At 51.5% G+C, this 25,235-nt stretch overlaps 3 protein-coding genes and 1 long non-coding RNA gene across 20 annotated transcripts in view; 2 read left to right on the forward strand and 2 right to left on the reverse strand.

Moving 5' to 3' along the window:
* Positions 1-18,931, reverse strand: part of LOC308195479 (uncharacterized protein) — a 62,023-nt gene extending 43,092 nt beyond the window's left edge. The window contains exons 1-3 of one of the 3 annotated variants that reach the window (XM_080592978.1): positions 17,048-18,931; positions 16,235-16,313; positions 11,970-14,227 (exon numbers count right to left, since the gene is read on the reverse strand). In XM_080592978.1, the coding sequence (XP_080449104.1) occupies positions 14,165-14,227; positions 16,235-16,313; positions 17,048-17,475 (570 nt within the window). In that variant the 5' untranslated portion in view covers positions 17,476-18,931 and the 3' untranslated portion in view covers positions 11,970-14,164. Of the gene's footprint in view, positions 1-11,969; positions 14,228-16,234; positions 16,314-16,908 lie in introns of those variants that run through there. The other 2 variants (XM_080592979.1, XM_080592977.1) reach the window with 2 other exon arrangements.
* On the forward strand, positions 458-9,766 carry LOC308195480. 3 transcript variants are annotated; one of them, XR_013951529.1, is made up of 5 exons: positions 458-7,868; positions 8,214-8,481; positions 8,585-8,666; positions 9,225-9,347; positions 9,556-9,766. It is a non-coding gene; the product is annotated as an uncharacterized lncRNA (long non-coding RNA). The 3 variants fall into 3 exon arrangements; XR_013951530.1 differs by having other exon boundaries at positions 458-7,628; XR_013951528.1 differs by having other exon boundaries at positions 458-8,481.
* Positions 18,932-19,064: 133 nt separating the features above from the next.
* Positions 19,065-24,396, reverse strand: FOXA1 (forkhead box A1). The gene is made up of 2 exons (XM_080592942.1): positions 24,036-24,396; positions 19,065-21,653 (listed from the first exon to the last, which is right to left on the reverse strand). Exons 1-2 carry the CDS (start codon positions 24,105-24,107, stop codon positions 20,391-20,393), a joined length of 1,335 nt encoding a protein of 444 aa, XP_080449068.1. The 5' UTR covers positions 24,108-24,396; the 3' UTR covers positions 19,065-20,390.
* Positions 24,397-24,403: 7 nt separating this feature from the next.
* Positions 24,404-25,235, forward strand: part of TTC6 (tetratricopeptide repeat domain 6) — a 72,554-nt gene continuing 71,722 nt past the window's right edge. For 8 of the 13 annotated variants that reach the window (XR_013951527.1, XM_080592917.1, XM_080592909.1 and 5 more), the window contains exon 1: positions 24,821-25,199. The gene's annotated coding sequence lies outside the window, so the exon portion shown is untranslated. Of the gene's footprint in view, positions 24,542-24,726; positions 24,738-24,820; positions 25,200-25,235 lie in introns of those variants that run through there. The other 5 variants (XM_080592915.1, XM_080592908.1, XM_080592920.1 and 2 more) reach the window with 3 other exon arrangements.

Genomic DNA, 25,235 nt, shown 5'->3' on the forward strand with positions numbered 1-25,235 from the left:
GGGAGGGGAGGGGAGGGGAGGGGAGGGGAGGGGAGGGGAGGGGAGGGGAGGGGAGGGGAGGGGAGGGGAGGGGAGGGGAGGGAAGGGAAGGGAAGGGAAGGGAAGGGAAGGGAAGGGAAGGGAAGGGAAGGGAAGGGAAGGGAAGGGAAGGGAAGGGAAGGGAAGGGAAGGGAAGGGAAGGGAAGGGAAGGGAAGGGAAGGGAAGGGAAGGGAAGGGAAGGGAAGGGAAGGGAAGGGAAGGGAAGGGAAGGGAAGGGAAGGGAAGGGAAGGGAAGGGAAGGGAAGGGAAGGGAAGGGAAGGGAAGGGAAGGGAAGGGAAGGGAAGGGAAGGGAAGGGAAGGGAAGGGAAGGGAGGGGAAGGGAGGGGAAGGGAAGGGAGGGGAAGGGAGGGGAAGGGAAGGGAGGGGAAGGGAGGGGAAGGGAAGGGAGGGGAAGGGAGGGGAAGGGAAGGGAGGGGAAGGGAAGGGAGGGGAAGGGAGGGGAAGGGAAGGGAGGGGAAGGGAAGGGAGCTCAAGATGCAAAAATGAAAAACTACTTTGACACTACTCTAATTCGTTGTCTGAAGCCTCAGGACCTTTGTTCATTTGTGTTTGGCTTTCACTATTGTGCTGCTATTTCATAAGTTCTTTGTGATCAAATAGGTAAACTGCTTACAAATATCAGTCTATGAGAAATGAGGATATTGATGTCTAACTGGAAATCTAAGCAAGATTTCAAATATCTCCACGTGAAAGTCAGTTTCAAAAAGTTAACTACTTTCTTCACCTGGATATTTAGATTATTCAGAGAACATACTTGACTCAGATGCAGCCTCTGTAGAAGTATACTAGACTAGAAATAGAATAACAAACAGTAGGAAGTCTCCATCAACACATGCTCATAGCACTCATATCGCTCCCATTTACTGCCCTAATATACTCTATAAAATTATCAGCTATGTTTCCTCCACTTTACGTAGAGAAAAAATATTTCTCACCCCTAGCACTCTACTAATGCAGGGAGAACATCAATATTACAAATTAAGGTTGCCAAACATCAGTGGTACAGTTAAGCAAGAGAGGGAGATGCAAGAATAGATAAAGACTTGAAATGTGATCTGCTATGGCATTTGTTATATAAACTTGTTTTAAAATGGAGGTGCACAAATGAAACGCTTCAAGCTATGACCTCCAGTATGGCAAAACAAATCTACCACTTAACTGTATTCTTACTAGAGAGGACACTAGCCTCACACACAGTCCAAAAATGTAGGGTTCCATATCCATGTCATAGGACATGTGGGGCTCCAAAATACCACATCATGCATTTTGGACCTAGAGTTATGAATTCTCAATGTATGATCCAGTCAGCAAACTGAGAAAGATGTAAGTAAATCATAGCTTCAGCTTGGATTTTTCTTCCTGTCAGGCAAGGAAGACACAAATCAGGACTCTGGGACTGCCCTATTGGTGCTAAAGCAGCAAAAAGGAAAAGTGAAAGATAGAAATTACAGTTTGAGCAGAACAGCAAAAAGGAAAAGTGAAGGATAGAAATTACAGTTTGAGCAGAACAGCAGAAAGGAATTTTGGGGAAAAAAAATGCACAAGTGTGGAAGCTTAGTCTGCTTCAGATTAAAAAAATAATGATTGTCACTGAGTGACAGAAATGCTTTGCTTTGCATAACCAAAGAAGTGGAAGTCAAAGCACAGCAGAGCTTTTAAAATCTCTGAATGTAGGTGTCTCACTAAGGCTAAAGTTGATGTGAGAGCATAAGGCTAGAAAATGTGTTGAAATTTGGTTTTGTTCATTTTTTTTCCACTATATTCTTGTTTGATAGGGCAAGCTACTTTGGTTCTAAATTTTGAATAAGACAACATTCCTAATTAACGTTTAGCTGGTTTGGTCACTGTATAACCAATATGTACAATTGGCAGTGTCCCCTTTGCTTCTCACAGGTTGAGTAATAGAAATGGCAGTTGTCCTATCAACTAAGGCTGTTTTGGTATAAATATGGCATAAAAGTAATCATATCAAAATAGTAAATATTGAGACCTTTTAAGGTTTTCATCAAGAAATCTCAGCACCTGTTTAAAAATAATAATAATAGTACTTTCTCCCATAGATTGGTAAAATAAATGGCTAAATATATATTTGATTGCGTGTTGGATGTCTTCACACTGGACCTGATCGGACTTGACTAAACTAGACTGAAGGTTTTCTTAACATCTCTACTGGTGCAGGCATTGTGTGTCCAGATGTAAAATCTTACTGTGGCTCGTGTGCATGTGAAATGCCACCTCTGGCCATGCACAGCTCTTCTTCACAACATTTCTAACAATTACACTCTGTCTTGCAAAGCCACAGCTTCTTCTGTCCAAAAGAGTAGTTCTCCATCCTGACCCGAAGGCATTGCATATGGGACTAGCTGCATACAGGTATGGTACTTTTGGATGAGAGTTTGCTCCCCTCCTGATAGCTTGAAGTGCAGGAGAGCAAAGATGTGTAAACTCAGGCTGTTCTCTGTGTTAAGCAGTCTTGACTAAGGATTGTGCTGCCAGTGTGCAGGGATATCTGTGGAGAGGGACAGGCAGGGCTCTCATCTGCAGAAATACAGCATCAAACATCTGAATACAGTAGTGGCTGCCATCACATGACTGGAGTAGAGGCCAGAAAGCTTCACAGTTTTGCTCTGCTTTGATCACATAATGGAGAAACTCAGCTCAATTGCTTTTCAAGCAGCTAAATGCCCTGCTCCCTCCATATTTTGCTTGTCTGCTCATGATAACTTTATTTCCCAAGAGCTCTAACAGCCACTAGAGTAAGACTCTTATAAATCTGAACTGCCTGTGCCTAAAGAAAATATGCTTTCATCAGTGTATTTTTGTGAAATCCCACAGGACCGTTCTCAACATTCCTATACAGCTAAGCCACAACTGCCTGTTGTAGCTATCTTCCCTGATTTTCAGTAATAGCATTATTCTTGTAAATTTCCAGTCATTGAGATTTGATCTGCGAATGACTAATATTGCATGTCACAAAGAGTTTCATACAGAACCTCACCACCCTTGCACAGACTCATTTCCTGTGGAGCCAACCATTCGTTATCAGGTGAGCTGCTATCTGTTATCTCATTAAATGTCTGATTTCTTTTTTTTCACTGCTGTTGGCATTTTATCTTCTTAGGGCTCTTCTCAAACCACCTGCTGCAGGTGCCTAACTGGCTGTTGTGACTATTGCTCTCCACTAGTAGTAAAGTGAGCCAAGGTCTGGCAGGCTGAACCACATATTACCCTCTTGACCCAGGATGTGTAGGAGATATACCACCACCTGTCATAGGCATGTCCTGTTCCCGCCTTCCACCCCACCCCGCCCCCAGCCTGCCAAACCTGTAAATTATGTCTTTGGTTCCTATTTAGTTACTCTTCTACCTAAGTGATTCATATACAACATGTGTCTAGCTAGCTAACAGGTCGGTTTATAGTGATTATAATACGTGCATATGGTATAGTTCAGCACAAAGAAAAAGATTGCCTTGGCTTGAACAGCTATTGCTTTTTGTAAAGGTGGAAAACACTGATAGAGTGGCTCAACAGGTAAAAAACCCATGGAAAGCTCCTTCTCCTCCTTAATATACTGTTGCTTTTCCGTTGAACTCACCCTGGTAAAGCTGGATGCCAACCAGGCTGGCATTAATTCCATCACACCTTGGTCTGTTACAGAGTGGCTTCCCTTAAAGCTGGTCCCAGGTCTTCACATGGAACTGCACACATGAGGGGAATTACAGATCCCTGACTATAGAGCGTGGAGAACCCACTGCTGTTATTGAACTTGTTTTCTAGACTGTCTGTCTCTTCTGTCATCTCCAGACCAGAAGATCTCATTACTCTTCTTTTTTCTGTGGAGTTAAAGAGTGATTTACTCTCCCAAATCCTTCCCCGTTTTGACAACTGGAGACCATTAATAGACTGCCTTTTGTTGGATAAACTGAGCAAGGGGAGCTTCTGATATCACCTACCAGATATTGCTCAGACAAGAAGGCATTCTGGAATCCTTACTGATTCTTGGGTGTGGGGATACTTGAATTGGACACTACTGCTTTCCTGGTCTCAGACATGCTCTGTATGAAGCTGATCTCTCCCTGTCCTTCTCCTGATCCCAAGGACCATGCTCATTTGCTAAGGCACAGCACCACCCAGGACCTCGTGCTTGGTGGGATACCCAGCATGTCCACCCAGTGATGCAGTCTCCCACCCTGTAAGCATGCTCTGCATCCTCGAGTCAGTTGCATGACCTTGTCTCCATGGTGTTAAAGGAACCTGCCTTCAATTCAGACAGCAGATTGTATCTGGAGTCAAAATAAATTACCTCAATAAAAGTGAGGTTGGAGGGAGATAAAGGGGGGGAAAAAAAAGAGAAGAAAGGAGCGCAGGGACTGAAGGATGAGCAGGGTGTGGTGGCAGAATAAAGGAAGAGGGGAGAGGGATTACAAAGGAAAGGACAAGAACATGGGAAAGGAGAAAAAGAGGGGGTTGAAATACAGCAGGAATAAGTTGGCACCTAAGTGAGAAAAAAAAATCAACTTCTGAGAGAGGATGGAAAGAGAGCACTACAATGAGAAGGAACAACCTGAGCAAGAATAAAAGTAGAGCTAGAGAGCCATTCAGAGACATGTATTTGTGGTCCATTCTTCCTTTAACATTTTCAGGATGTGGGAGAGACCAGACAGAAACTGATCCGACGTACAAAACAATAATGCAAGTGTAAGCTGAACAAAAGATGATAAAATAGATGTGGAAGTCTCATTTTAGTAAGCTATGCTTCTTGAATGCTGATTCCTGTATCCTTTATTTTTATTGCTGGACCATGAATGGTCCCAGTAATGGAAAGAAATAGCTGCCTGTCATAGCCATCTGAAAGTCACAAAAGCTGAAGCAAGGAAGATGTCTAGTAAGGCTGCTATGGGAAAAAAAAAAAAAGTGATTGTGCAGTCAATCTTGTTGGTTTAGTTGTGTTCCATGGTGATTTTAATTACACTGTAACTTGAGCTAAGTCAAAGGATGGCAAGAATAGTGGCTGGGTAGAGGAGGTTAGTGGAATGCGAATGGAAAGAAGTGGTGTCGGGGGCAGGTCTGATGGGCAGGGCGCGAAGCTGCTGGTGGCACCAGCATGACAGGGAGCTGCTCCCAGAGGCAGGCAGGGCTGGCAGTGAGGGATGACAGCCACTCATTGTCATGGTGATACTGCACTGGCCATGAACGGGAGGGAGAAACGTCCCTGCTGATGGTTAGGAGAGACGAGGTCAAAAATAGGACTCAGGGGTGTCACGGGAACAGAACTGCAGAGCTGAATGCCAGCACGGAGAACTCACTGTCCCAGACAGACCCTTCACGAAATATGAGGCCATACCTTGAATTCACTCGAGTTTTACCATAGCTGACAGCAGTACTCCATCACGACCAGAGGGGTATCCAGCTGCTGGGTCGTAACTGAGCTTTCAGGTCGATCAGTAGTGGATGGCACTAACATCAGTTATGCCACTGATGGACCCTAAATGAATACTGTTTGAATAAGCAATGATATCGGAGCTGTGTGCTCTGCAGCAATTGAAAGAAAAGTTATCTAGATGACTAGCATGAAGAGGCAAGAATTTTTGACCAAAGTATTGTTAGGAACATTAACACGTTGATTGAAATACACCTGACACTGCTACCTTGGGGGCTGCAAAGCTATGTAAGATACATGAAGTATTCACTTCTTCAGTCTATGCTGCAGCCTTCTTGTGGTAACAAGAAGCTACTGAAGGTCGATATTAAGAACACTCACTTTAGTGATGTGAGCATAATATTTGATTTTGATCAGGAAAAAGAGAGAAAGCTCAGAAAAGAGTTTGTTTGTTTCTGCAGTATGTACTGGACATGTGGCCGATAAGTCTTATTACTGAGGGGAGGGATGGTAGCACATACTGGCATGTGACACATTTAAAGGTCTCGTATTTCTTAGCAGACAAAAGCAGTCCCAGGGCGGACAAATGGCTCTGAGCACGGTGGAGCTGGCTGCACCCCTCTGCTTGGAGCAGTGTGCGGGCAGGGGTCCCGGGGCTCCTCTGAAAGCCACGAACCCCCCCTGCAGCAAACTCTTACTGCATCAGGGGATCAAGACCACAGATTTCCCCTTTGATTTTTTCAAGAGCTCTTGTCATACCAAAGAAAAGCCAGCATTAAATGTGTGCCACCTTTGCCCCTGCTCTTTGGGGAGCTCTTATCACAAGAGAAACTGCATTTCTCTTTTCAGATTGTAGAAGGACACAGAATGCATCACGCTTCCTTACAGTGCCCTGGAACATCGACACTAAAGCAGAAAATTAGTGATGGACAGGTTACAAAACAAATTCCATGAAGTTTGCTTTGTGAAGAAGCTGATCCAAGTTTTTTTTTTTTTTTCTTCAACAAAAACAGGTCTGAGAGGGCCATGTGGAAGCCTTGTTGCTCTTTCCTTTCAAGACAGCACCTAAATTTGTAGATTTAATAGCAAATTCATATTCCATTTCCTTCTGTTATATGCATGCATAGATAAGATTTTAATTTGCCTTCAGATTTTCATGCCATAAAAAGAACATTGTCATTTTAGTAAAAATTGCTTGAACTCCGTGTATTATTTTCATAATCCCTTCTCCCACTCCTGTATATCAGCATTTTTTCTGTATAGACCCTGTGGCTTGTATAAGTCCTGCTTTTCTATAGCCGGTTCTTGACAGCAGGATCAACCCTGCTCCTGCCAGGTGCTGAAACTACTGATCTTGCCTCGGCTGAATAAAAGTTGTGGGTGCGACACCACTGCTCTGAGCTCCGCTCTGTGGAATGCTACATTTGTATTAACATGTATCTTTCTTTGTGATTTTTTTTTTAACTGAAAATGATGCCCTTTAAAATCTCTTCCTGGAGAGAGAGAAAGAGAGAGGTGGAGAGAGAGAGAGAAAAAAAAATTTACTCCCCTTGGAATTTAACCTTAATTTGAACCAAGATCGGTGAAAGAAAAGCACTTTCGTGCATTGTTCACCAGCTCCACCCAGCCAGCCCCTTATCTAACCTGCGTCTCTATTGCTTATAGCTTTGTAACTTTTGCAGTAGTAGGCTCCACATGCTCTTACATGCTTTAAAACCAGCTTGGAGACAAGGTGACACTACAATAGCAAGAAACACCTAACGATCCTATCTTGCTAGTCCTTAGACTGTGCAGTGCAGTAGCAGGGACTGGCTTAGAAAGGGCCTAGTGAGGAGCAGGGTGAGCAAGCAGCCCTCTTAGCCCTGGCTGCTGGCAAAGGGGACAGAGGCTTCAGAAGCCCTGAGCCAGCCTCTCCCTACACCCCAAAGCAGGTGTACTAATTTTAACCATTAGTAACTCTTGGTTTTATCCCGATTCCTTGGATTTCTTTCTCCTTTAGAGAGAAGCAGCCAACCCTTGATTTGCATGACGTCAGCTCAGGGTCAAAATTCACCCTTAAACACACACATAAAACAGCAAGCTTCCTTGTTTGCTGTTCAGAGGCGGACTTCCACTGCATGTCTCCTGTTGTCTGGATGGGAGGAACAGCCAGTGTATTGCCTTCCCATTACTTTTTGCTTCCTAGAACAGGCAGACAGCTGCTCCAGGTGCGGTCCACCTTTATGCTGTCCCCTGGCTCCCATCAGCCATCTGCTCCCTGCAGTCCTCTCCCACTCCCAGCCTCCCTCAATTTCTCCTGACTGGTAACTACTTGGCCCACCTGCCTCTGTTCACCTTCTGCTTTATATCCCTCCCTTCCACATCCTGCTTCCTCCAGGCACTCGTTGCTCATTATTCCCATCCCCACCTCCCTCATGCTCCGCTCTTACCACTTCTCAAGGGTTTATGTGAGCCTTATGTTGCCCTTTTTGCTAAGCACTGTCTCCCTTCACCTGCAGGCAGACGTGGCACACACCTGGTGGAGGGCAGTGGGTGGTGTCACCCTGCCAGCAAAAAAAATAAAATAAAATGTCCATCATCTAGGGAGCAAACATCTTAAAACTGAAGGCGGGAATCAGACGTTCATGATTGCTGCTCGAAATAAAGACCAAATTTAGTGCAGCTCACAAGGAAAGAGAGGATGCTATTAAATGCACGAATAACTTGCCATGTATCCTCCCCTCTTTTAACAACCGCCGGCTGCTTTTCTTTCAAAGAAAAGTTTTGCGAAATGCTGTTTGTTTTTGTTTCAGATGGACTGCAATAAAACCCTTCAAGGAAATACTGCATATAGCATTGTTCCTACTCTCCTCGAGTGTTTGAAGGACCCCTTAGAAGGAGCGTGCACCGGGAGACAGGAGGGAGGAAGCAGGAAAAAAAATAAATAAGAAATATCAAGGAGACACGGTCAAGCATGAATCATTTCGGTCTTTCGGTTGAACCCGAGGCAAGATCAGATTTCACATCCACCCTCGGCGGGGCTGGCATTTTCACACACGCTGCAAACCCCTTGGCGTGGAGGTGCCTTCATCTCGCGGTTACTACGGGGGGGGGGGGGCACTGGCGTGTATCGAAGCCAGCTTTAGACGCGTTGTTTTTTTAATTCTTGTTTGTTTGTTTTAAGAACGCCGCTGATGAGAAGAACGGTTACTCGTGCTAAAAGAAACGAGTGCCCAGATCCTACGGGCAGGCTGGGAGGTACCGAGGTACACCCCTGGGCAGCTGCAGCTCCCAAGTGCGGGGGTCTCCGGGGAAAAGCAGAGCCTCCGGAGCGGCTTGGCTGGCGGCGGGAGGAGGAGGAGGAGGAGGAGGAGGAGGAGGAAATCCCTCCGGCCGCTACCCGGCGCTGACTCAGCAGCCGGGGCTGTCGGGGCGGGGGGGCTCAGCCCTGGCTTTAAGGAGCCAGAAGGGCGCAGGGGGTGGGCAGGACTACAGCACAGTGGCAGGTTGGCAAGTTGTGCCACATCCCCGGCACCCCCAGTGCCTCTGCCGCCAATGGCAGCCCCATCACGGGCTGGTGCGCGCCTGCAGGAAAGAGGAGGGAGGGAAGCGGGGACGGAGGGGGGAATCCCGGGGAGCCCCACAGACCGCGCCCCCCCCCTCCCCACAGCCCTGTTCCCGTACCTTCTTCCTCAAAAGCACCCCGCAAAGAGCTTTCCTTCCTGCCGCGAGGTGCCCTGATGTTTAGCAACCCAGAAAACATTTTGTAACTTAAACCGGTGTTATTGTATTATTTTGTATACTCTTATTTTTTTTCCACCTAGATCTCTGATTTTTCACGTCTCCTGCTGTGTTCATGCTGGCTCAGGCGTGATGCATGTGCCAAACCGCAAAGCCTATGGAGCACAGGTCCTTGCAGATGAGGAGAGCTCGAGCCTGCGACTTCCGTAAATTAAAGAGCTCTGTGTCTTCGTGTGTCTGTGTACTGACTGTTTTCAGAGGGTTTTAGCTGTGGTTTGCCGCTCAGTATTGAAAGGCGTTATTGATACATACAGGAGAAGAAATGAGAACGAGATTTTTTTTTCCTTTTCATTCATTTTAAGTATAATGGTTTCTCTTTGGTTTTCCCTCTTCTATTCTGTCCCCTACTAACAGCGTGGGCACCGCCGTGGGAGGAGGACTGTTGCACTTCTCCACTGCATCGACACGTGCTCTGTGTTTGCTGCAGCCCGGAGTACCAGGCTGTTGAGAAGTATTCGATCCCAAATGTATACATTGATGGTTCTTAGACTGCCCTGGCTTAAAGAATCCACCTGGTTAAGTACAGTGACCTTGCTTCCTCCCAAATAAAGAATTTGAAAAGGAACGACTCATTTCCACTAATGTCTTTCCTGACTAATACACACTGAGGCTTTTATTCTATTCCTGTATTTCTAGAATGGCGGCAATATTTATAGTGGGAACGCAATTATGCCTTAGAAAGCATATTAATGCATATTAAAGTCTTGAGTGTTATCCGAGACATAAAGGTGTTGTCTAATCTGCCAGTAGGGGAGACTGAAAGTCCCGGTCTCCCAGGTGAAGAAGTATTTGCTAAAAAGTTCAGAACTACTGTGTGAAGAGCTGTCATTATCAGACAATATGTGAAAAACATCGTTTCCCTTGCTCATTTTTAGTGAAAGAAACGTATCTTCATAGCATCCAGATGAGACTGGAGACGTACACATTTTCTGAGCTGTAACCGTCCAAACCAGCGTTAAAAAAATGCTGCCCGGCTCTCGCCGTCCCATCCTGCCAAGTGCTGTGCACCTCCTAGAGGCACTTGGAATTGCTCTTATTTAATTAGGTCTTATTTACTTATTACATTCCGGTAACACATGGGTTGCAACACGCTCTGCAGCGGGGGGAAGCCGCGGTCGGTGCCTGGGAGCTGCCCACCGGCTCCCCGGCCCTGCGGCCGGGGCAGCAGCGGAGCCAGAGCGCGGAGCCGCCCCTCGGCATCCCGAAGCACCTCTTCGCTTTGCCTGGGGGTGTCCGGATCTCAGCTGGCTTCGTGCGCAAAGCAGGAGCAGATAAAGGACGCTTTCGGGGGGGGAGGAGGAGTCGGACACTGCTCCCACGCAGCAGCCGGCTCTTTCTCGGCTGTCTCTGCCACCCATCTGGGTTCCCAAACGGCTTGCACTCGCACAGGCATACAAAACGGGTTTCCCTGCATCAACCTGCATGTCCCTGACTTTCTGTGCTTGGGCGTTTGCTCTCTTCTTCAGCCTGGGAGAGCACGGTCCCAGCCAGTCCCACCTTCGCTATTGCCAAAGGGCGCCAATAGGGATGAGGCAGAAAGGGTTTCCCCTTTTCGCAGGGGCGGCCCCCACTGCGACCCCTTCCCAGGGCGGCCGTGGGGACCCTCGGGACTCCCCCCCAGGGCCCTGGACTTGAGGCCAAATTTAACAGGCGCCCGCCGCCATGGTTTCAGGGCAGGCTGAAGCCCGCGAAGCCCGCGGGTCGGAGTTTGGGGTCCGCACCTCGCTGGGCTTGTTTCCAAAGGGGAAAGGTTTCCCGCGGCTTCCCCTCCGCCGAAATTCCCGCAGAAGCTCAGAAATAAGGGGGGGAGGGGGGGGTGTCCCCTCGCAGCCCCCTTTGCCGCCCCGCGGATTGGTGATGCATCGTGATGCTCTGCCAGCACCACAGGGAAGGGGGCTCCGTCCTAAACCTGGCTGCTTTTTCCATTTTCTATGCCTGATAGATTGCGAGGGGAAAAAAAAAGAAAAAAAAAAAAAGCGATCAATCCAAATGAAAGTGATATTTATGATATTTTAAATCCAATCGCCTCTGCATCTGTTTCACGGAAAATACAGCCGTGATTGGTAAAAAATAAATCTACAGACCTTACTTCAACCTATGTGTTAAATACATTTTTAAAAATACATTTAAAAAAAAAAAAAGAGGGAATTGTGTTTAATTTGGCGAATCTCTTCTGTTTATTTTTGTTTAGCACTGCATAGTATTACATGCAACTTTTGGCCCTGGGAGGGATGAAGGGCGGGAAGCCCTGAACTGATTTAAAACGGAAGAAATGCAGGCTACCTAATGTCTGACTGGTCCAGCGAGCTGGAGATGGTGCCCTGTCCTGCTTTTTACTAGAAAGAAGTCTGGCGCGAAAGCAGGATCTTTGTTGCCTAGGAATTAAGTTGTTGCTGCTGCTTATTCCTTACCTGAACTCCTAATCCCCTGTTTGTGCTACAGCACAAAACAAATTATTTCTCGTAGACTAAAGAGCTCCCTTGTAACAATTAAAGTCTATTGTGTAAAAGCATAAATGGCGCATTGATCGTTAAGGTAAAATGACTTGTAAAAGGTAATTCTTGAAGTATGTGGTCATTTAATCTATACTTTGGAGGAGTCATTATGCACAGGGAGGTAAACTACAAACAGTAAAATGCTTAGTTAGCCAGTTAACGTGTATGCTTTGTCTAAAGAGACCTCAGCAGAAAGTGAGGTTTGCTCCTAGTTCTGCAGAAAACAAGGCATTTTGCTGCTGTTTTCCCTGGGAATATCCACATTATTCTCGATTTTTCTTTTTTAAAAATTTCTTAAACTAATAAACACACATGCCCCTCAAATAAAAATAAAACCCCAAAGCACTTCACGTAGTGGGAAATATCCTGATATCCTTGAACCTCGGACTCTGCTGTGGCCACTGCAATCTCGGCCCACACTCATTAGGAAAAAAAAAAAAGAAAGAAAGAAAGAAAAAATCTACCCCCTGCCCAGGGAGTGTTTAAAAGGAGGAGTGTGGATCCACATAAACCAGTTCTGTCAAGGTCATCTTTGTCTTGTGAAAGGAAAGGCGACAGGGTCAGCATTATTGCACATGAGGAAATCCCCACGGGGATGGAAGAGATGATCTCTCTCTCTCCTTCTTTCTCCCCCTTTGGCCAAGTGTCCCTCACTCGGGCAAGACTCCCACCGAAGCCGATAGGCATTGGCTTCGTCCCCTTTGGGGGACGCGCAGCAGTCACCGGGAAGTTTGAAAAGGCGGATGGGTTCCTCGGTGGGAAGGCTGCGTGTCGCCGGCGTGCAGAGAGATGCGAGAGGCGGAGGTCGCACCTCGAGCCCATCTCACCGCCCGCACCCGCGTGTGACACGCACAAGGCCCCGCAGCCGCCCGCCCCACGTGCAATGCCTTTAAGCGCTCCTCGGGGTGTTTTGCTTGGCTTTGAAAATTAGCCTGTTTGGTTAACATCCGATAGAAAACATTTACGCTGGAAGCCAAACAGGCAAATATTTTAATCTCTCATATTAACACAGCGGTTTTCCAATCGGGTGGGTTTTCTATCCCGATTATTTATTTATTTACGTGCGCCTTCTTCATTCATTCGCTCCGTTCATTCATTCACTCGCTCGCTCCTTCATTCATTCATTCATTCACTCGGCCATCCCTTGCCCTCCCCCGACGAGACCGGGGCCGGCGGTAGCCCGGGATGAGCCCCGGGGGCGCCGACCCCCGCCGGCTTTGCTGGCCCGCCCGTCGCCCTAAGCCGTGCCGGGGCGTGTTTGGGGCTGGAGCCCCCTCCCCGAGCCCTGCTCAGAGCGTCCCTCCGGTGCCTGCGAGCAGGCGGGGACCGCAGCAGGTGCCTCGGCTGCAGCCGGCCGAGGGCCGGCGGCCCCAGGCGGGGACCCCCCCCCGCAGCCCTCCCGCAGCCCCGCCGGCACAGGGACGGGCTCGGGGCCGAGGCAGGGCAGGTAGAGCCGGGAAGGGGGCGGCCAGAGGGGCTCGGCCGGCCCGGCGAGGGAAATGTCAGGAACCTCTAACCCGGCCGGTGTCCACTCGGCCAGCCGAGGGAGGAATGCGCAGTCGGACCACCAACGTGCCTTGATCCGTACAATGCACCACTTAATACACTTCTGTAATTTAAACTGCTGGGGACCCCCTCCTTCCAAGCCGATTTTCGATATAGGTGTTTTCTCATCCCCCCCCCTTTCCCTTTGAAATGCCCCCACCCCCCTCACCCTCCCGCTCCCTTTCTTCTGAGCCCCGCTCTCTAATTCTAGATGAGTATTACTTTGCTCTTTTCGTTGGCCAAGCACAATTGTGTTATTGGAGATAATGAATTCAATCCCCATCAAAGAGTATTAGGAGCGCCTTGGCCCTGTAGTGCCTTTTTTCAAACCGGGAATGAAAGGCAGAGAGAAAATTCTCTGGGTAGCCTCCGCGATGGCAGCTTTTGAAGTGAAGGGAGGCGGGCATTGTTGTTCACATTTTTGTCCATACGGCTGAAGAAAGACCGGCGGCTTTTGATGAGAAGATGAGAACCGCCTCGTAAGTTGAGCAACAAGTCAGATGGCGAAGCCTTACCGCTGCCTACTGCCTGTGGATAACATATGTCCCGCATTAATAGGGGCTCAAGGGAACAATTGCCTGGGGGGCGGGGTGGGGGGAGCTGTGCACCGGCTAGCGGCTCTTTCCTCCCCCTTCCTCCGGACCCCGATGCCCCCATGGGGGTGTTTTCAAGGGAGACTCGAGGAGGTGCTGCACGGCTCCCGGCCGGGAGGGGACCCGGGGGGTCTGGGACGGGCTGGGGGCTTCCCTCCGCTGCCAGCCCCCGGCCCTACTGCCGGGGCTCCCGGGGGCTGGGGCGCGATGCTAGGGCTGCTGCACGTGTGTCTGGAGGCGAGGGCATCCCCTCTTCCCAGGCAGGAGTCTTTCTCTTATTTTATTTATTTGTTTCTGCTAAACGTGGAGCCGAGACTCGGTTTTGTTGCTTTATTTCTTCTCCCTTGCCGTTTCGGACAACTTCATGACATACCTGAAGTTTGTAAAGTCTTCCTTAGATAAAGCAGCCAGGCAAGGAAAAAAGGCAGAGGGAAAACGTCTGTTGGTCACATCAGATAACCCCAGAACTGGAAAACTTGTTGCATACATTTGAATAAGTTCAGACATGCTCTTATTCCAATCTCCTGCCCCGCGGTTCAAAGATTCCCCGCCCCGGGGGCTTTATTATGCTAAAGAGGTCATTACTGAGAGTCACTATGGAGAGATCCCGGTTTTCAGAATGAGGCCCACCTCCTGGTCACCAACATGTTTACATTTTCCGCCAGTCATAACCGGAGGAAATGTGTGTTAGCAACCTGCCGGGCAGGCCCGGGGAAAAAAAAAAAAAAAAAAAAAAAAAAAAGAATAAAGGGGAAAATATATTTCAGCTGCTGCGCAGTAGATCGCAAATGTAGATGATTCACCGGGGAGCACTTAGAAGCAGAGGGCACAAAGGCGGTGTTTGCCGTGGGGATGGCTGTTGCCAGCGGACCAGCCCCGGCTCCGTGCGGCGGATCCCAGCCCCGGCTGGGGGTGCGGGGAGAGCCCCGTGCGGAGCGTGGGGTCCCCCCGCAGCCCCCCGAGCCTCGACGGCAACTGGCACCCCGAGTGCCCCCTGACCTGCTTGATCAGGATGATCTTCCCCACGGACGACCCTGGCGCACTTTCGCTGCCGAGAGGTGGCCGCAAGCTGAAATGCAGCCTCCTGAAGCGTGCCCGGCCGGGGATGCCAACCCCCTAGAAGCCCCCGTTCTCCCCCCCACCCCCCCTCCGGCACCGGGTGAAGGCGAAGGACGAGGGTCGCAGCCCCACAATGGGCTGGACCACAGGTGGGCATGTGCCGCCGGCTGTCACCACCCGACGGGGCTCCGCAGCCGGGCAGGAGGGGCCCGTGAGGGGCAGGAGGGGCCGGGGGGGTGGCAGGGGCTCCCCGTGCTCCGCACCCGGCCCCCAGAGCCCACCGGGCCCGGGCCCGCTGCCGCCCGCCCCGGTGCCGCCCCCGCGACGCCCTGGAGCTGCCCCGGCCGGGGGGGCGTCCAAGGAGCGCCCTGGGCAGAAATAATAGTAATAATAATAGTAATAATAATAATAGTAATAATAATAATAATAGTAATAATAGTAATAATAATAATAGTAATAATAATAATTTCCCCATTCTCCCGGTAGCTCCCTCTCGGAATAACGAGCAGGTGTAGGAGCCTTTGATAGGAAAATTAGATTGCCAATAATAAATCGGGAGTGACAAAATAACGACGGAAACCGGCGAGGAGCCTAAAACAACCCGGCTGGGCAAAACCCATCCGAGCAGTGCTCTCACAGCAGAGGCGCCATTCCGGGAAATGATCGTTTCAATGAATTCAGCTAAATGTAGGAGTTTTGAGGTGGGGGGAAGAGAGGAGACTGCATTTTTTTTCCCCTCATAGAGACAAATGGATCCCGTCATGAGGCCACATATGTTTTAAATCCTAATGAGTGGAGACAAAGGTGAGCGCTGGCAGTTTGATCTGTCCAAAGTTCAAAGATCTGAAATCTCAATGAGTTTCTGTTTGAGGTGAAGGGGAGAAACACAAACACCATGGCAAGGCTTGGGCCAGAAAGTTGCGCGGTTCGGGAGTGAAATGCGAGGTTATTTACACTAATCTATCCTTAACTGCTACTTTGTCACAATGGGCAGAATAATTAGTAGAAAATAACCAGAGAGAACAAAGGCAGGTTTTCTTCTTATCGCCTCCCATTTTCCACTCTTCCCTATTTTTTTTTTCTCCCGCTGAAAAGACCTGCAAATCGCAGAAAATGCACATTCTATTATTATTTTGTAGCTATTACTCTGCATTTGCTGGTAGCCAAGAAACCCAGATTTGCATTAAGAGAAAAAATGACCCTTTTTACAATGCAGCCCCTGACATTTAAATAATCAAACTAATTTCATTTTTTATTTTAGCTATTACCCATTAGCCTGTATTTCCTAACCCACTATTGCAGCGTGGGAGTGTTGCGAGGACTTACGTCTACATTCCTTACCTCAGTCACTCTCTGTGCACTATTGTGATGTGATTTTCGCCTGGTCATTGTGTGTCGTGTATATTTCCACTTGTCTCCCCTGGAAACAAATACATATTAATTATATATATGTTAATATATACAATATATGCATCTATACACCTCCCGAGAGAACTTTTCATCCCATGTTTATGCGAGGATAATTTGCTTCTTCACGAATTAAAATGATCGCCCTGAATGCACACGAGAAGTGTATATTTATTAAGTGTCTCTTTTAAAACATTTTTTTTAGAGTGATTAAACACGTCCAGGCACACACATCCGCCTAGATCCCGTTTTATCACAGCGGAGAAGAAATAATACAAGGTGCGTTATTATCTCACTCAAGCGTTTTATCTACAATATCGCTGTAAAATTAAAAGAAAGCCAATCGCTCTAGTTGGAGTTACAGCAAGGGAATTCCTTTATTTCTGGTTTGTGCTGACGGACCAGTACCATTCAAGTATTCAGTATCTGCTCCACAACTCGAAACAACATCTGAAGCTACGCCAAAGACTGGAGTGTTTTCCTGCGCCGTTCTTTTACGACCTCCTTTTTATTGACTTAGTTTCTGCGGAAAAAACTGCCCGGGAAATATTTTTCCTCCTCTTCCCGTCCCGCAAATTTTAAATCAATTCCTTCCAATAACCACGCACCCTGCCATCGTTTGCCGATGTAGCTGCCGGGGCTGTCCATCCAGACCCCTAAAATGAGCCGGGAGGCACTCGTGGTTTTCTCCCCCCCTTCCCGATTTTGGGTGCCGGGGGCTGTTTTTATCCCATCGACTCTCCCCACCTGCGGAGAGCAGGGGCCGTGCGGAGGTGCCCGGAGCCGGGGCCCCCTCCCGCCGCCCGCCTCCCCCGGCGCTGCCGGCCCCTGCCCAACCCGGGGGCTCCATCGGCGCCCAGATCCTCCGGAGTCTTCACGGAGAGATCCCCCTCCGCCCCGACCGGCTCCCCGCTTGGCTTTAATGACGCTAAATGAGCCGTTTTCGCTCCCTCGCACGTGGCCGGTTGGAGATAATTGCCGGGCAGGAAAAGGCGAAGTTCCCCTATAAATTGCGGCGGCGGCCGGAGGCTGTAGCCCGCCGGCTCCCTGCTTTGCCGGTGGCCTGGGGCTGAGCTCTGGCAAGGCAAAAAACCCCGCAGCCCCCGGCTGCTCCCCCCCGGGCGGAGCCACCCGTCCGGCTGGAAGGAGACGCTCGTAAGCTCCCCTCTGAACATTATGGGGCGGGGGGGATTCTCTTTCTTTCCTATGGAGCCCACTTGCAGCCTGGTTTTGCACCGGGGTCTTCGTGAGCACGGGATTAAGGCCGGGCAGCTTGGAGCGGGGCGGAAAGCAGGGGACGTTTCTTCCCCCCCGTTGACTTCTAACTCTTACTCTACACCCTGCTTTTTGCCGCGATCCGCACCCCTGCTATGTCAGGGGGTCACTGCCTGCCTCGGCCACCGTGTGCCCGCACCAAGGAAAAGAAAGAATACGGCCTGGGTGGCGGCGGGGCACACGCTGTATCCGTGACAGGCTCCGCTCCTTATCTCTGAGAGGTTTGGAGCCGCGTTGGTCCGCTTAAACCCTTTTACTGCCTACGCCCCGAATATTTCCATTACACACGGTCTGTGCTCCTCAGCTGATATGTGAGCCCTGCTGCCTTATCGCTGGCGGTCGATTGATATTTTCTGTGTACAAGCCCAAGGCATTAAATCAATGTCTCCGCTCTGAAGTGGCATATTCTCTATAGGCTGGTCTGTGGGAGACAAGCGAAGTCCTGCTGAAAACGGGCTTCATCCTGCCTTGATTTCTCACGAAGCTCCTTTTGGCAGAAAAAGTGGGACTTTAAATAGCATCCACCTGCCTGGACTTGGTGCTGAGCTACCTGGAGCTGTCCCTGGCTTCGGGGAATTTGGTGCTGTTGGGTGGCTCACAAAAGGCAGCGGGCGAAGGGGCTGAGCCCGGAAGTTCTGGCAAAAGCTCCTGTTCCCCCCCACACTGTCGGACCCACCCGCAACGGGGTCCTCGATCCATGTCTCCTCCGATCGAGTGCCCCCACGCCACAAAATGCCGGAGCCGGCTCTCAGGCAGCGCCGTGTCCTCGTTCCTGCCACCCACACCGAAGGTGAGCCCCCACGGCAGAGGGGCTCCAAAATATTTTTTCACTTTTTTTTTTTTTTTTTTCCTCTGGGTAGCAACGTTGGAAGAATTTTTGGTTAGTTTGCGAGATTTCTAGGAGGTTGGCTTGGTTTTTCTTTTTCTTTTTTCTCCCACCCTTAAATTTAGTTTGTCGCCGCTGTCCCTAACCCGTCAGGGGGGCAATTATGTGCTAATTACGAGAATTACACGGTCCTTTTATCCGGCCGTCTTGCACGAAGGGGGCTGAGCGCGGCGAAATCTGTTCCCGTTTAAACTCCTCCGGACGATGCCTCTTGCAGGGGAGCAGCGCTTGCCAGCCGCCCTTGGCGGTGTCAGGGCTCGGAGGTAGGACCCTCGGCCTTCCCTTCCCGGGGAAGGGGCGTCTCACCCCGGCCTCCTCGGGAAGAGAAAGAAACTAAAAGAAAAAAGGCAGCGCTGCCCGCACGCACATCGCCCCGCGATAAAAAAAAAAAAACAAAACCGCGCACGACGGCGCAACCTGCGCGCCCCGCGCAGCGCTGGCCCCGTCCTCCCGCAGCCGCCCTGCCGGGCTCTCCGCGCCAGCTCCGCTGTGCAAACCGCTCCTCTTCGCAGCCCCCCTTCAGGGCTCCCTTTGCTTTTATCGCATCTGGCTCCGCCATCCGGCCCCCGCCCCAGAAATTTGGAAAGAAATTAGCAGAAGTCGTTCCTTGTTAACGTTTGATTTATTTAAAGTCCTTAACTGCAAATGATCAAAAACATACTTCACGAGTTAAATTCTCAGTTATCGTTTTAAATCAAAATATTTTTTTCAATTACAATCACATTTATAAAATTAACAAAATTTCTTAAATTCACTTGTAATTCTTTTTACTGTCATTTAAAGCAATTTCCAGCTGTAAAGAAAGAAAAAAATATAAACCATGCAATAAATTAAGAACATTGAGACAGCGAACAGGAATAATAATAAAACCCGTCTGGCTATGCTAACACCGTGTAAAACTGTGGAAAGTGCATTAACACTGGATGAAACAAGCTAACGATGGCGATAATTAAACGGCCACAAAAAAAATGGGTGTGGAATTTATTAAACAAGTCGGAAAAGGAAGGACAGAACGAGCTCTCCTCTTTTCCTCTTTTGCTTTCGTTTAAAAGTCAGCGTTTCCTGGGGGAGGGGGGGGAAAATAACCTTGTTTTACGTACATAGCCCTAGCTGGTACACAATGAAGAGACACTGAAATTAAATAAGCATGTCATCCACGTGTTGACGAGAGTTCCTGATGAATGAGAATCTTCAGTAACAGATGGGAAGAAAAAAAATATCCAACTGGCTGTGACCTCTTGTAACTTTATATTACATCCCAAGACAGGTAACACTTGGAAAAAAAAAATAAGGGTCGTATCCTGCACTCCAAAGCTCCAGTTGGTCCCCTCGGGAGTGCAGGATCCGGCCCGCAGCATCTGGGTGTATGCGGGTTGTACTAGCCGAAGGTTTATTTTGCAAGTATCAAAAGGATGATCCGAGAAAGTAAATAGTCCTCTTGTTGCTTAGAGATTCTCTTAGTGTTTTGCTACTTCACAGCAGTATTGTCCTTCAAAGCCTTTTTAATTAAAAAAAGCCTTAAACATCTACTCTCTTCTTCATCTCCGTATTGTTAAAGTATTGCCACATACCTGTAAACTTACATGAGATTATAGAGCACAGAAGGGGGGGATGAGGGGGCGGAAAGCACAAACAAGTAGTTTACAAGCTCAACATTTTTTTTTCTTCTTTTTAATAACACCCTGCAAAGGCTACGGGGATCTCGGGGGACCGAGGCCGGGGGGCGGGGGGGCGAGGGGAGGTATGTACAATAGGAAGGCGGCCGGCTTTGCAGGAGGTCGTGTTGGATAATAACAGCACACGACGCGTCGGGAGACAACCAGAAAGTAACAGTCCTGTGCACGCAGCGTGCGGGAACACCTCGGGGGGTCGCAGCTCGAGGGAACGTGGGGGGGAAACCCGGAGGGGAGCGGGGCGCGGGGTGCGGAGCTACGAGGTGTTTAGCACGGGTCTGGAATACACACCTTGGTAGTAGGAGGGCTCCAGGGCCGAGGGCTCGATGCTGCTCCGGCCCGCCATGGAGGCGCTGCCCAGGGGCAGCCCGCCGGGGATGCCGGCCCCGTAGGAGGAATATTGCAGCGCCTGCTCGTAGGCTTTGAAGTCCAGCTTGTGCTGCTGCTCCGAGGAGGACATGAGGTTGTTGATGGAAAAGGGGTGGTTGAAGGAGTAGTGGGGATCCCCTTTGAGGTGGAGCTGGGGTTCGTGGGCTAAGGAGTGAGGGGGGTGCGGGACGGAGGCCAAGGCGGGGACGGAGCTGATGGTGGAGGAGGCGGCCGAGGCCGAGGTCTTTAGCTCCGTGCTCGATCCGCTGTGGTCCATGGACGGGGGGCTGGTGGACGGGTTGGAGCTGGAGAGGGAGGTGGCGGTGTCCAGCTGCGCCGCTTTGCTGTGGCCTCTGTGCAGGGGGGAGTTGGAGCTGGAGCTGGAGGCCCCGGCCTGATCTTTCCTGCCCTCCTGGGGGGCTTTGCTGTTCGCCGGTTTCTCGCACTTGAAGCGCTTTTGCCGGCGGAGGTAGCAGCCGTTCTCAAACATGTTGCCGGAGTCGGGGTGCAGGGTCCAGTAGGAGCCCTTGCCGGGCTTGTCGGGGGAGCGGGCCACCTTGACGAAGCAGTCGTTGAAGGAGAGCGAGTGGCGGATGCTGTTCTGCCAGCGCTGCTGGTTCTGCCGGTAGTAGGGGAAGAGGTCCATGATCCACTGGTAGATCTCGCTCAGCGTCAGCATCTTGCTGGGCGCCTGCTGGATGGCCATGGTGATGAGGGAGATGTAGGAGTAGGGCGGCTTGGCGTGGGGGTAGCTCCGCTTGAACGTCTTGGCGTCCCGCGTCCTGCCCAGGTTGGACTGCGTGTAGGCCATTGGACTCATGCAGGGGTTCATGCTGCCGTAGGGGCTCAGGCCGTTCATGGGGGCAGGCTGGGCCGACATGGCGTTGATGCCGCCGGGGCTCAGCGCCGTGCCCATGGCGGCCACGCCGGCCGGCATGCCGTTCACCGGCCCCGCCGAGCCCGCCGGCATCCCGGCCACGGCGCCGGGGCTCAGCCCGGCCCCCAGCCCCGTGTTGGCGTAGGACATGTTGAAGGAGCCGGAGGTCATGTTGCCGCTGGTCGTCATGGTGTTCATGGTCATGTAGGTGTTCATGGTGTTCATGGAGCCCAGCCCCGAGTTCATGTTGCTCACGGGCACCGAGGAATAGGCCTAGGGCAGCCAGACAGAGAGAGGGGGTTAGGAGGGAGAGGGGGGGCAGCCCCCGCAGCCCCCGGTCTGCCGGGGCCGGATCCCGCCCGCCCGCCCCCGCCGCCACCCGGCACCGCGGGAGCGCTGCCCCGGCTCCCCGCGAAAGGCCGCTGGCGGTATGAAAAGGCCAATTCATATTTAGGCGTGCCTATAAATAAATACGCACGGGCACACGCCGCCGTTTTCCCGGCCCGCCGAGCCTCGGCCGGGTAGTGCCGACCGCGGCCCGCCCGGGGCAGCTCCGTGCCCCGCACGCTGCGGCTCTGCCTGCCCCGAGAGGAGCTCGCCTCCCCTTCTTCCCCGAGGTCCTGTTAATTTTGGGGTCCGTCGGGTTAGCAGAGCGTTTAAAGCCATACGATTACTGAAGCTGACGGGGGTACGGCGGCCGTGCCAAGGAGAGATCCATCTGCCTGCCCTTTCTCAGAATAACCTCGCGCATCTCTCCCCCCGCACTGATTTAAATCGCTACAGTAGGTGTGACAGCATCTTGTCACAAATTAAATAAAAATAAAAATATTTTAAAAAAATCGGCAGCTCACTTCTGCACATTTCACCTACGGAAAGGTAAAGCGTGCTTCCTCTTTGAACGCATTTGCTAAAAAGTCAGTCTAGAAAGTTTAAAAAAAAAACAAAACCTCAAAAACACAACGCAACTTCCCCATAGTATAAAAAGCCTGAGTTTTCCCTGCCTGTGATTTTCTACAATCGCCCAACGTGCAAAAATTGTAGAGCCCTACCACTGAACACAACTCTTCCAAAATGCAGAACCTTCGAGCCTGGAAATGTGCTTTCCAGTACGGCAGCTGATGAACACGAGGCAGAAAGACGTTGCAAGATGTATTCCCAGTTTCCCTCGAACAAAGGCAATACGGTTAAGGGAAGGATGTTCAGCGGCGGTTAAATGCCACTGTAAAATTCGCTGTTATTCACTACAAATTCCACGAGCTTTATAAATGTGGTTTTAATTTAGAGGATCACGGTAATTATTGGTGAGGATACAGCGCGGATGGGTTTCCCACCTTGCATCCGTGTAGTGATTCAAATTAAATAGCACGGGAGGAGAAAAGATCGAGGCCAAAAAATAGCAAAAGGGAAGGTCGCTTAACTTTATGTTCGTGGATAATGAGCATGGCGAGGATAAATGACTGTGGAAACGACACATAATTAGGATGACCCTTATTTGCCCTTAGCCGGCTTCCCTCTATTAAACAAGGTGCCAGCAGGGTGACACGTATCTGCGTGTGCCCGCGTGGCCCTATGGGTGCTGGGTGCAAGCCTCGGGGTGCAGGGACGAGGCGTGGGGACTGTGCAGCCGTGTGTCCGGGTATGCTGATGCAATGCCTGTGCGCGCACACCTAGGTGCCTGGTTTGCTACCACACTTCCTTAAAACGGCTCCTGCCCGGCCAGCGATCCGGGGGGGGTTTCTGACGGTGCTGCCGAGCGCTGGCTTCTCCCGAGGACCCGGGCAGAGCCGCACCGGCACGGTGTAAAACCAGGGCCCCCGCAAGGCTGGGCTGTACCCGGGGGCGCTTCCGTGGCCCACTCCCCGGCCGCGTTTGGGCCGCTGCTCCCCTTCTCTTGCACCGCGCTGGAAAACAGCCGGGGGCCGGGGCCGCCTCCCGGGACGCCGCGGGCCGGCTGGGGGTGGCCGGGCCAGGCCGGGCCAGGCCGGGGCGGCCGGGCCGGGGCCGGTGCTGGGGGCCGGGGCCCGGGGCCCCCTCCCGGTGCTGGGAGCCGGGGCCCTCTCTCCGCAGCGCCGCCAGCCGGCCCGCGGCAGCAGCGCACACCGCAGGCGAGCCGTCTTGCAAAGTACGAACAAACGGCTATTTAATTATTTATTTCTTCCTTCTTTTCCTTGTTTTTTCCTTTATTTTTTTTCTCCCGGCTTTACCAGGTGAGGACCCCAGCGGGGGGCTCCGGGCCGCGCGGGGGGAAGGCGCTGCCCGCGCCCCGGGGCGCGCCCCGCTCCCCGCCGCTGCCATATGCCGGGGGCCGGCAGCGCGGCGAGTCCCTGCCCCGAGCCCGGAGTTTTCGGGGCGCTTTTGTGCCCGCCCGGAGCAGAGATCGAGCCTTTCGGGGGAGCTCAAGGGCTGCCTCCGGCCCCCCCGGAGAGCTCGCAACCTCCCCGGTTCTCCCTCAAGCGCCTCCAGGCCGGGTGGATTTCCTCAGGGAAGCCTGGCCAGTTTCAGCGCTGGAGGGGGGAGGCACGTTTGAGCTGGCAGGAGCTGGAGTGCAAAGCTGGAGTGCGGCCGCTGCCCCCCTCCGGACCCCCGGCCCTCCCTCCGACCCCCCTCTCCCTCGCAGAGGGGCAGCAGCGGAGCCAGAGCCTAGGATTTACTCACCTCCTGAGTGTCGGCGTAGTAGCTGTTCCAGTCGCTGGTTTCATGCCCTTCCATTTTCACAGTCCCTAACATTATGGAGCCAACCTGCCCGGTGTAACCATCCAGCCCTCTTGCAAGCGAGCGACGGGCAGCAGGAAAAGAGCCCGAAAGCCCGACCTAGCAGGAAGCCAGCTCCCAGGAGAGGCGGGGGGTGCTCAAATCTCCTCTATAACAAGCCAAAAAGGAGGCAGGGAGCGGTGTGGGGCGAGACAGTTGAGAAAGTGAGGAAGTGCCGGCTGGGATGTGAGTGGAGTTGAGCTGATGTGGATCTTACGTCGCAGAAGTACCCACCTCCTCCTCCTCCTCTCCCCATTTGTCCGCCGCACAAAGGCGTTCGCACCTACAAAGCCGGAGATGCACCTGCAAACAAGGCAGTTCCCCTCGCCTGCAACTCCCCCCGGGGCGGCACTTTATTTGCAAAGCAGCGTAATTGGTTTAAGCTTGCGGGAAAAGAAGAAGAGACGGAGGTGGGAGAGGGGGAAGAGAGTAGGAAAGGGGGGGAGGAACCCACCCCTTTCAGATGGACAGGACAAATGCTAGGAGGGATCGCTGGAACTGAAACGAGGCAGATAAGGGAAGGGCAGCCCCCTCTGTTTGAATAGAATGCAAAAGGCCATCCAGCCTTAAACCCCCGAGATTAGAGGCAGTATTTACTAAAGTCCGGTAGATGCTCCTTTAACTCGATGGTCGGGACGTGCTCCAAAGTCCCGAGCCCCGCAGTCAAACACGCTCCCCCAGCTCCCGCCCCCCCCCCCCCCCCCCCCCCCCATTCAAAGCTCAGCACGGCGCAGGTGCCTCTGCGCCCCCCGCCCCTGCCGCGGCGCCCCCCGCTCTGCGCTGCGGATGGCCAGCAGCGCCTCAGAGCCCCCCGTGGGTTGCTCGGAGCCTCGGACCCCCCCCACACTTTGGGCTGCCCGGAGCCCCCCGTGGGCTACCGGCAGCCCTTCAAACGGGGCTGCCGCCCTAAGGCTGCGGTGATGGTGATGGTGTTTCTTTCTTGGTGTCTTGCATTTAGAAACCCTGTGAGTCACGGCGCAGAGACACAACACTACAGACACCCAGTGCATGCGGACAGAGCCTTGAATGCGGATCCACCGAGGTTAACCTCCACTTGGCAAACATCAGGTGAGTCACTGGAACCGTTTACTGTCTTTACCGTGG

The sequence above is a fragment of the Anser brachyrhynchus genome, assembly GCF_964034855.1.
Source record: "Anser brachyrhynchus genome assembly, chromosome: 5".
Taxonomy (NCBI): Eukaryota; Metazoa; Chordata; class Aves; order Anseriformes; family Anatidae; genus Anser; species Anser brachyrhynchus.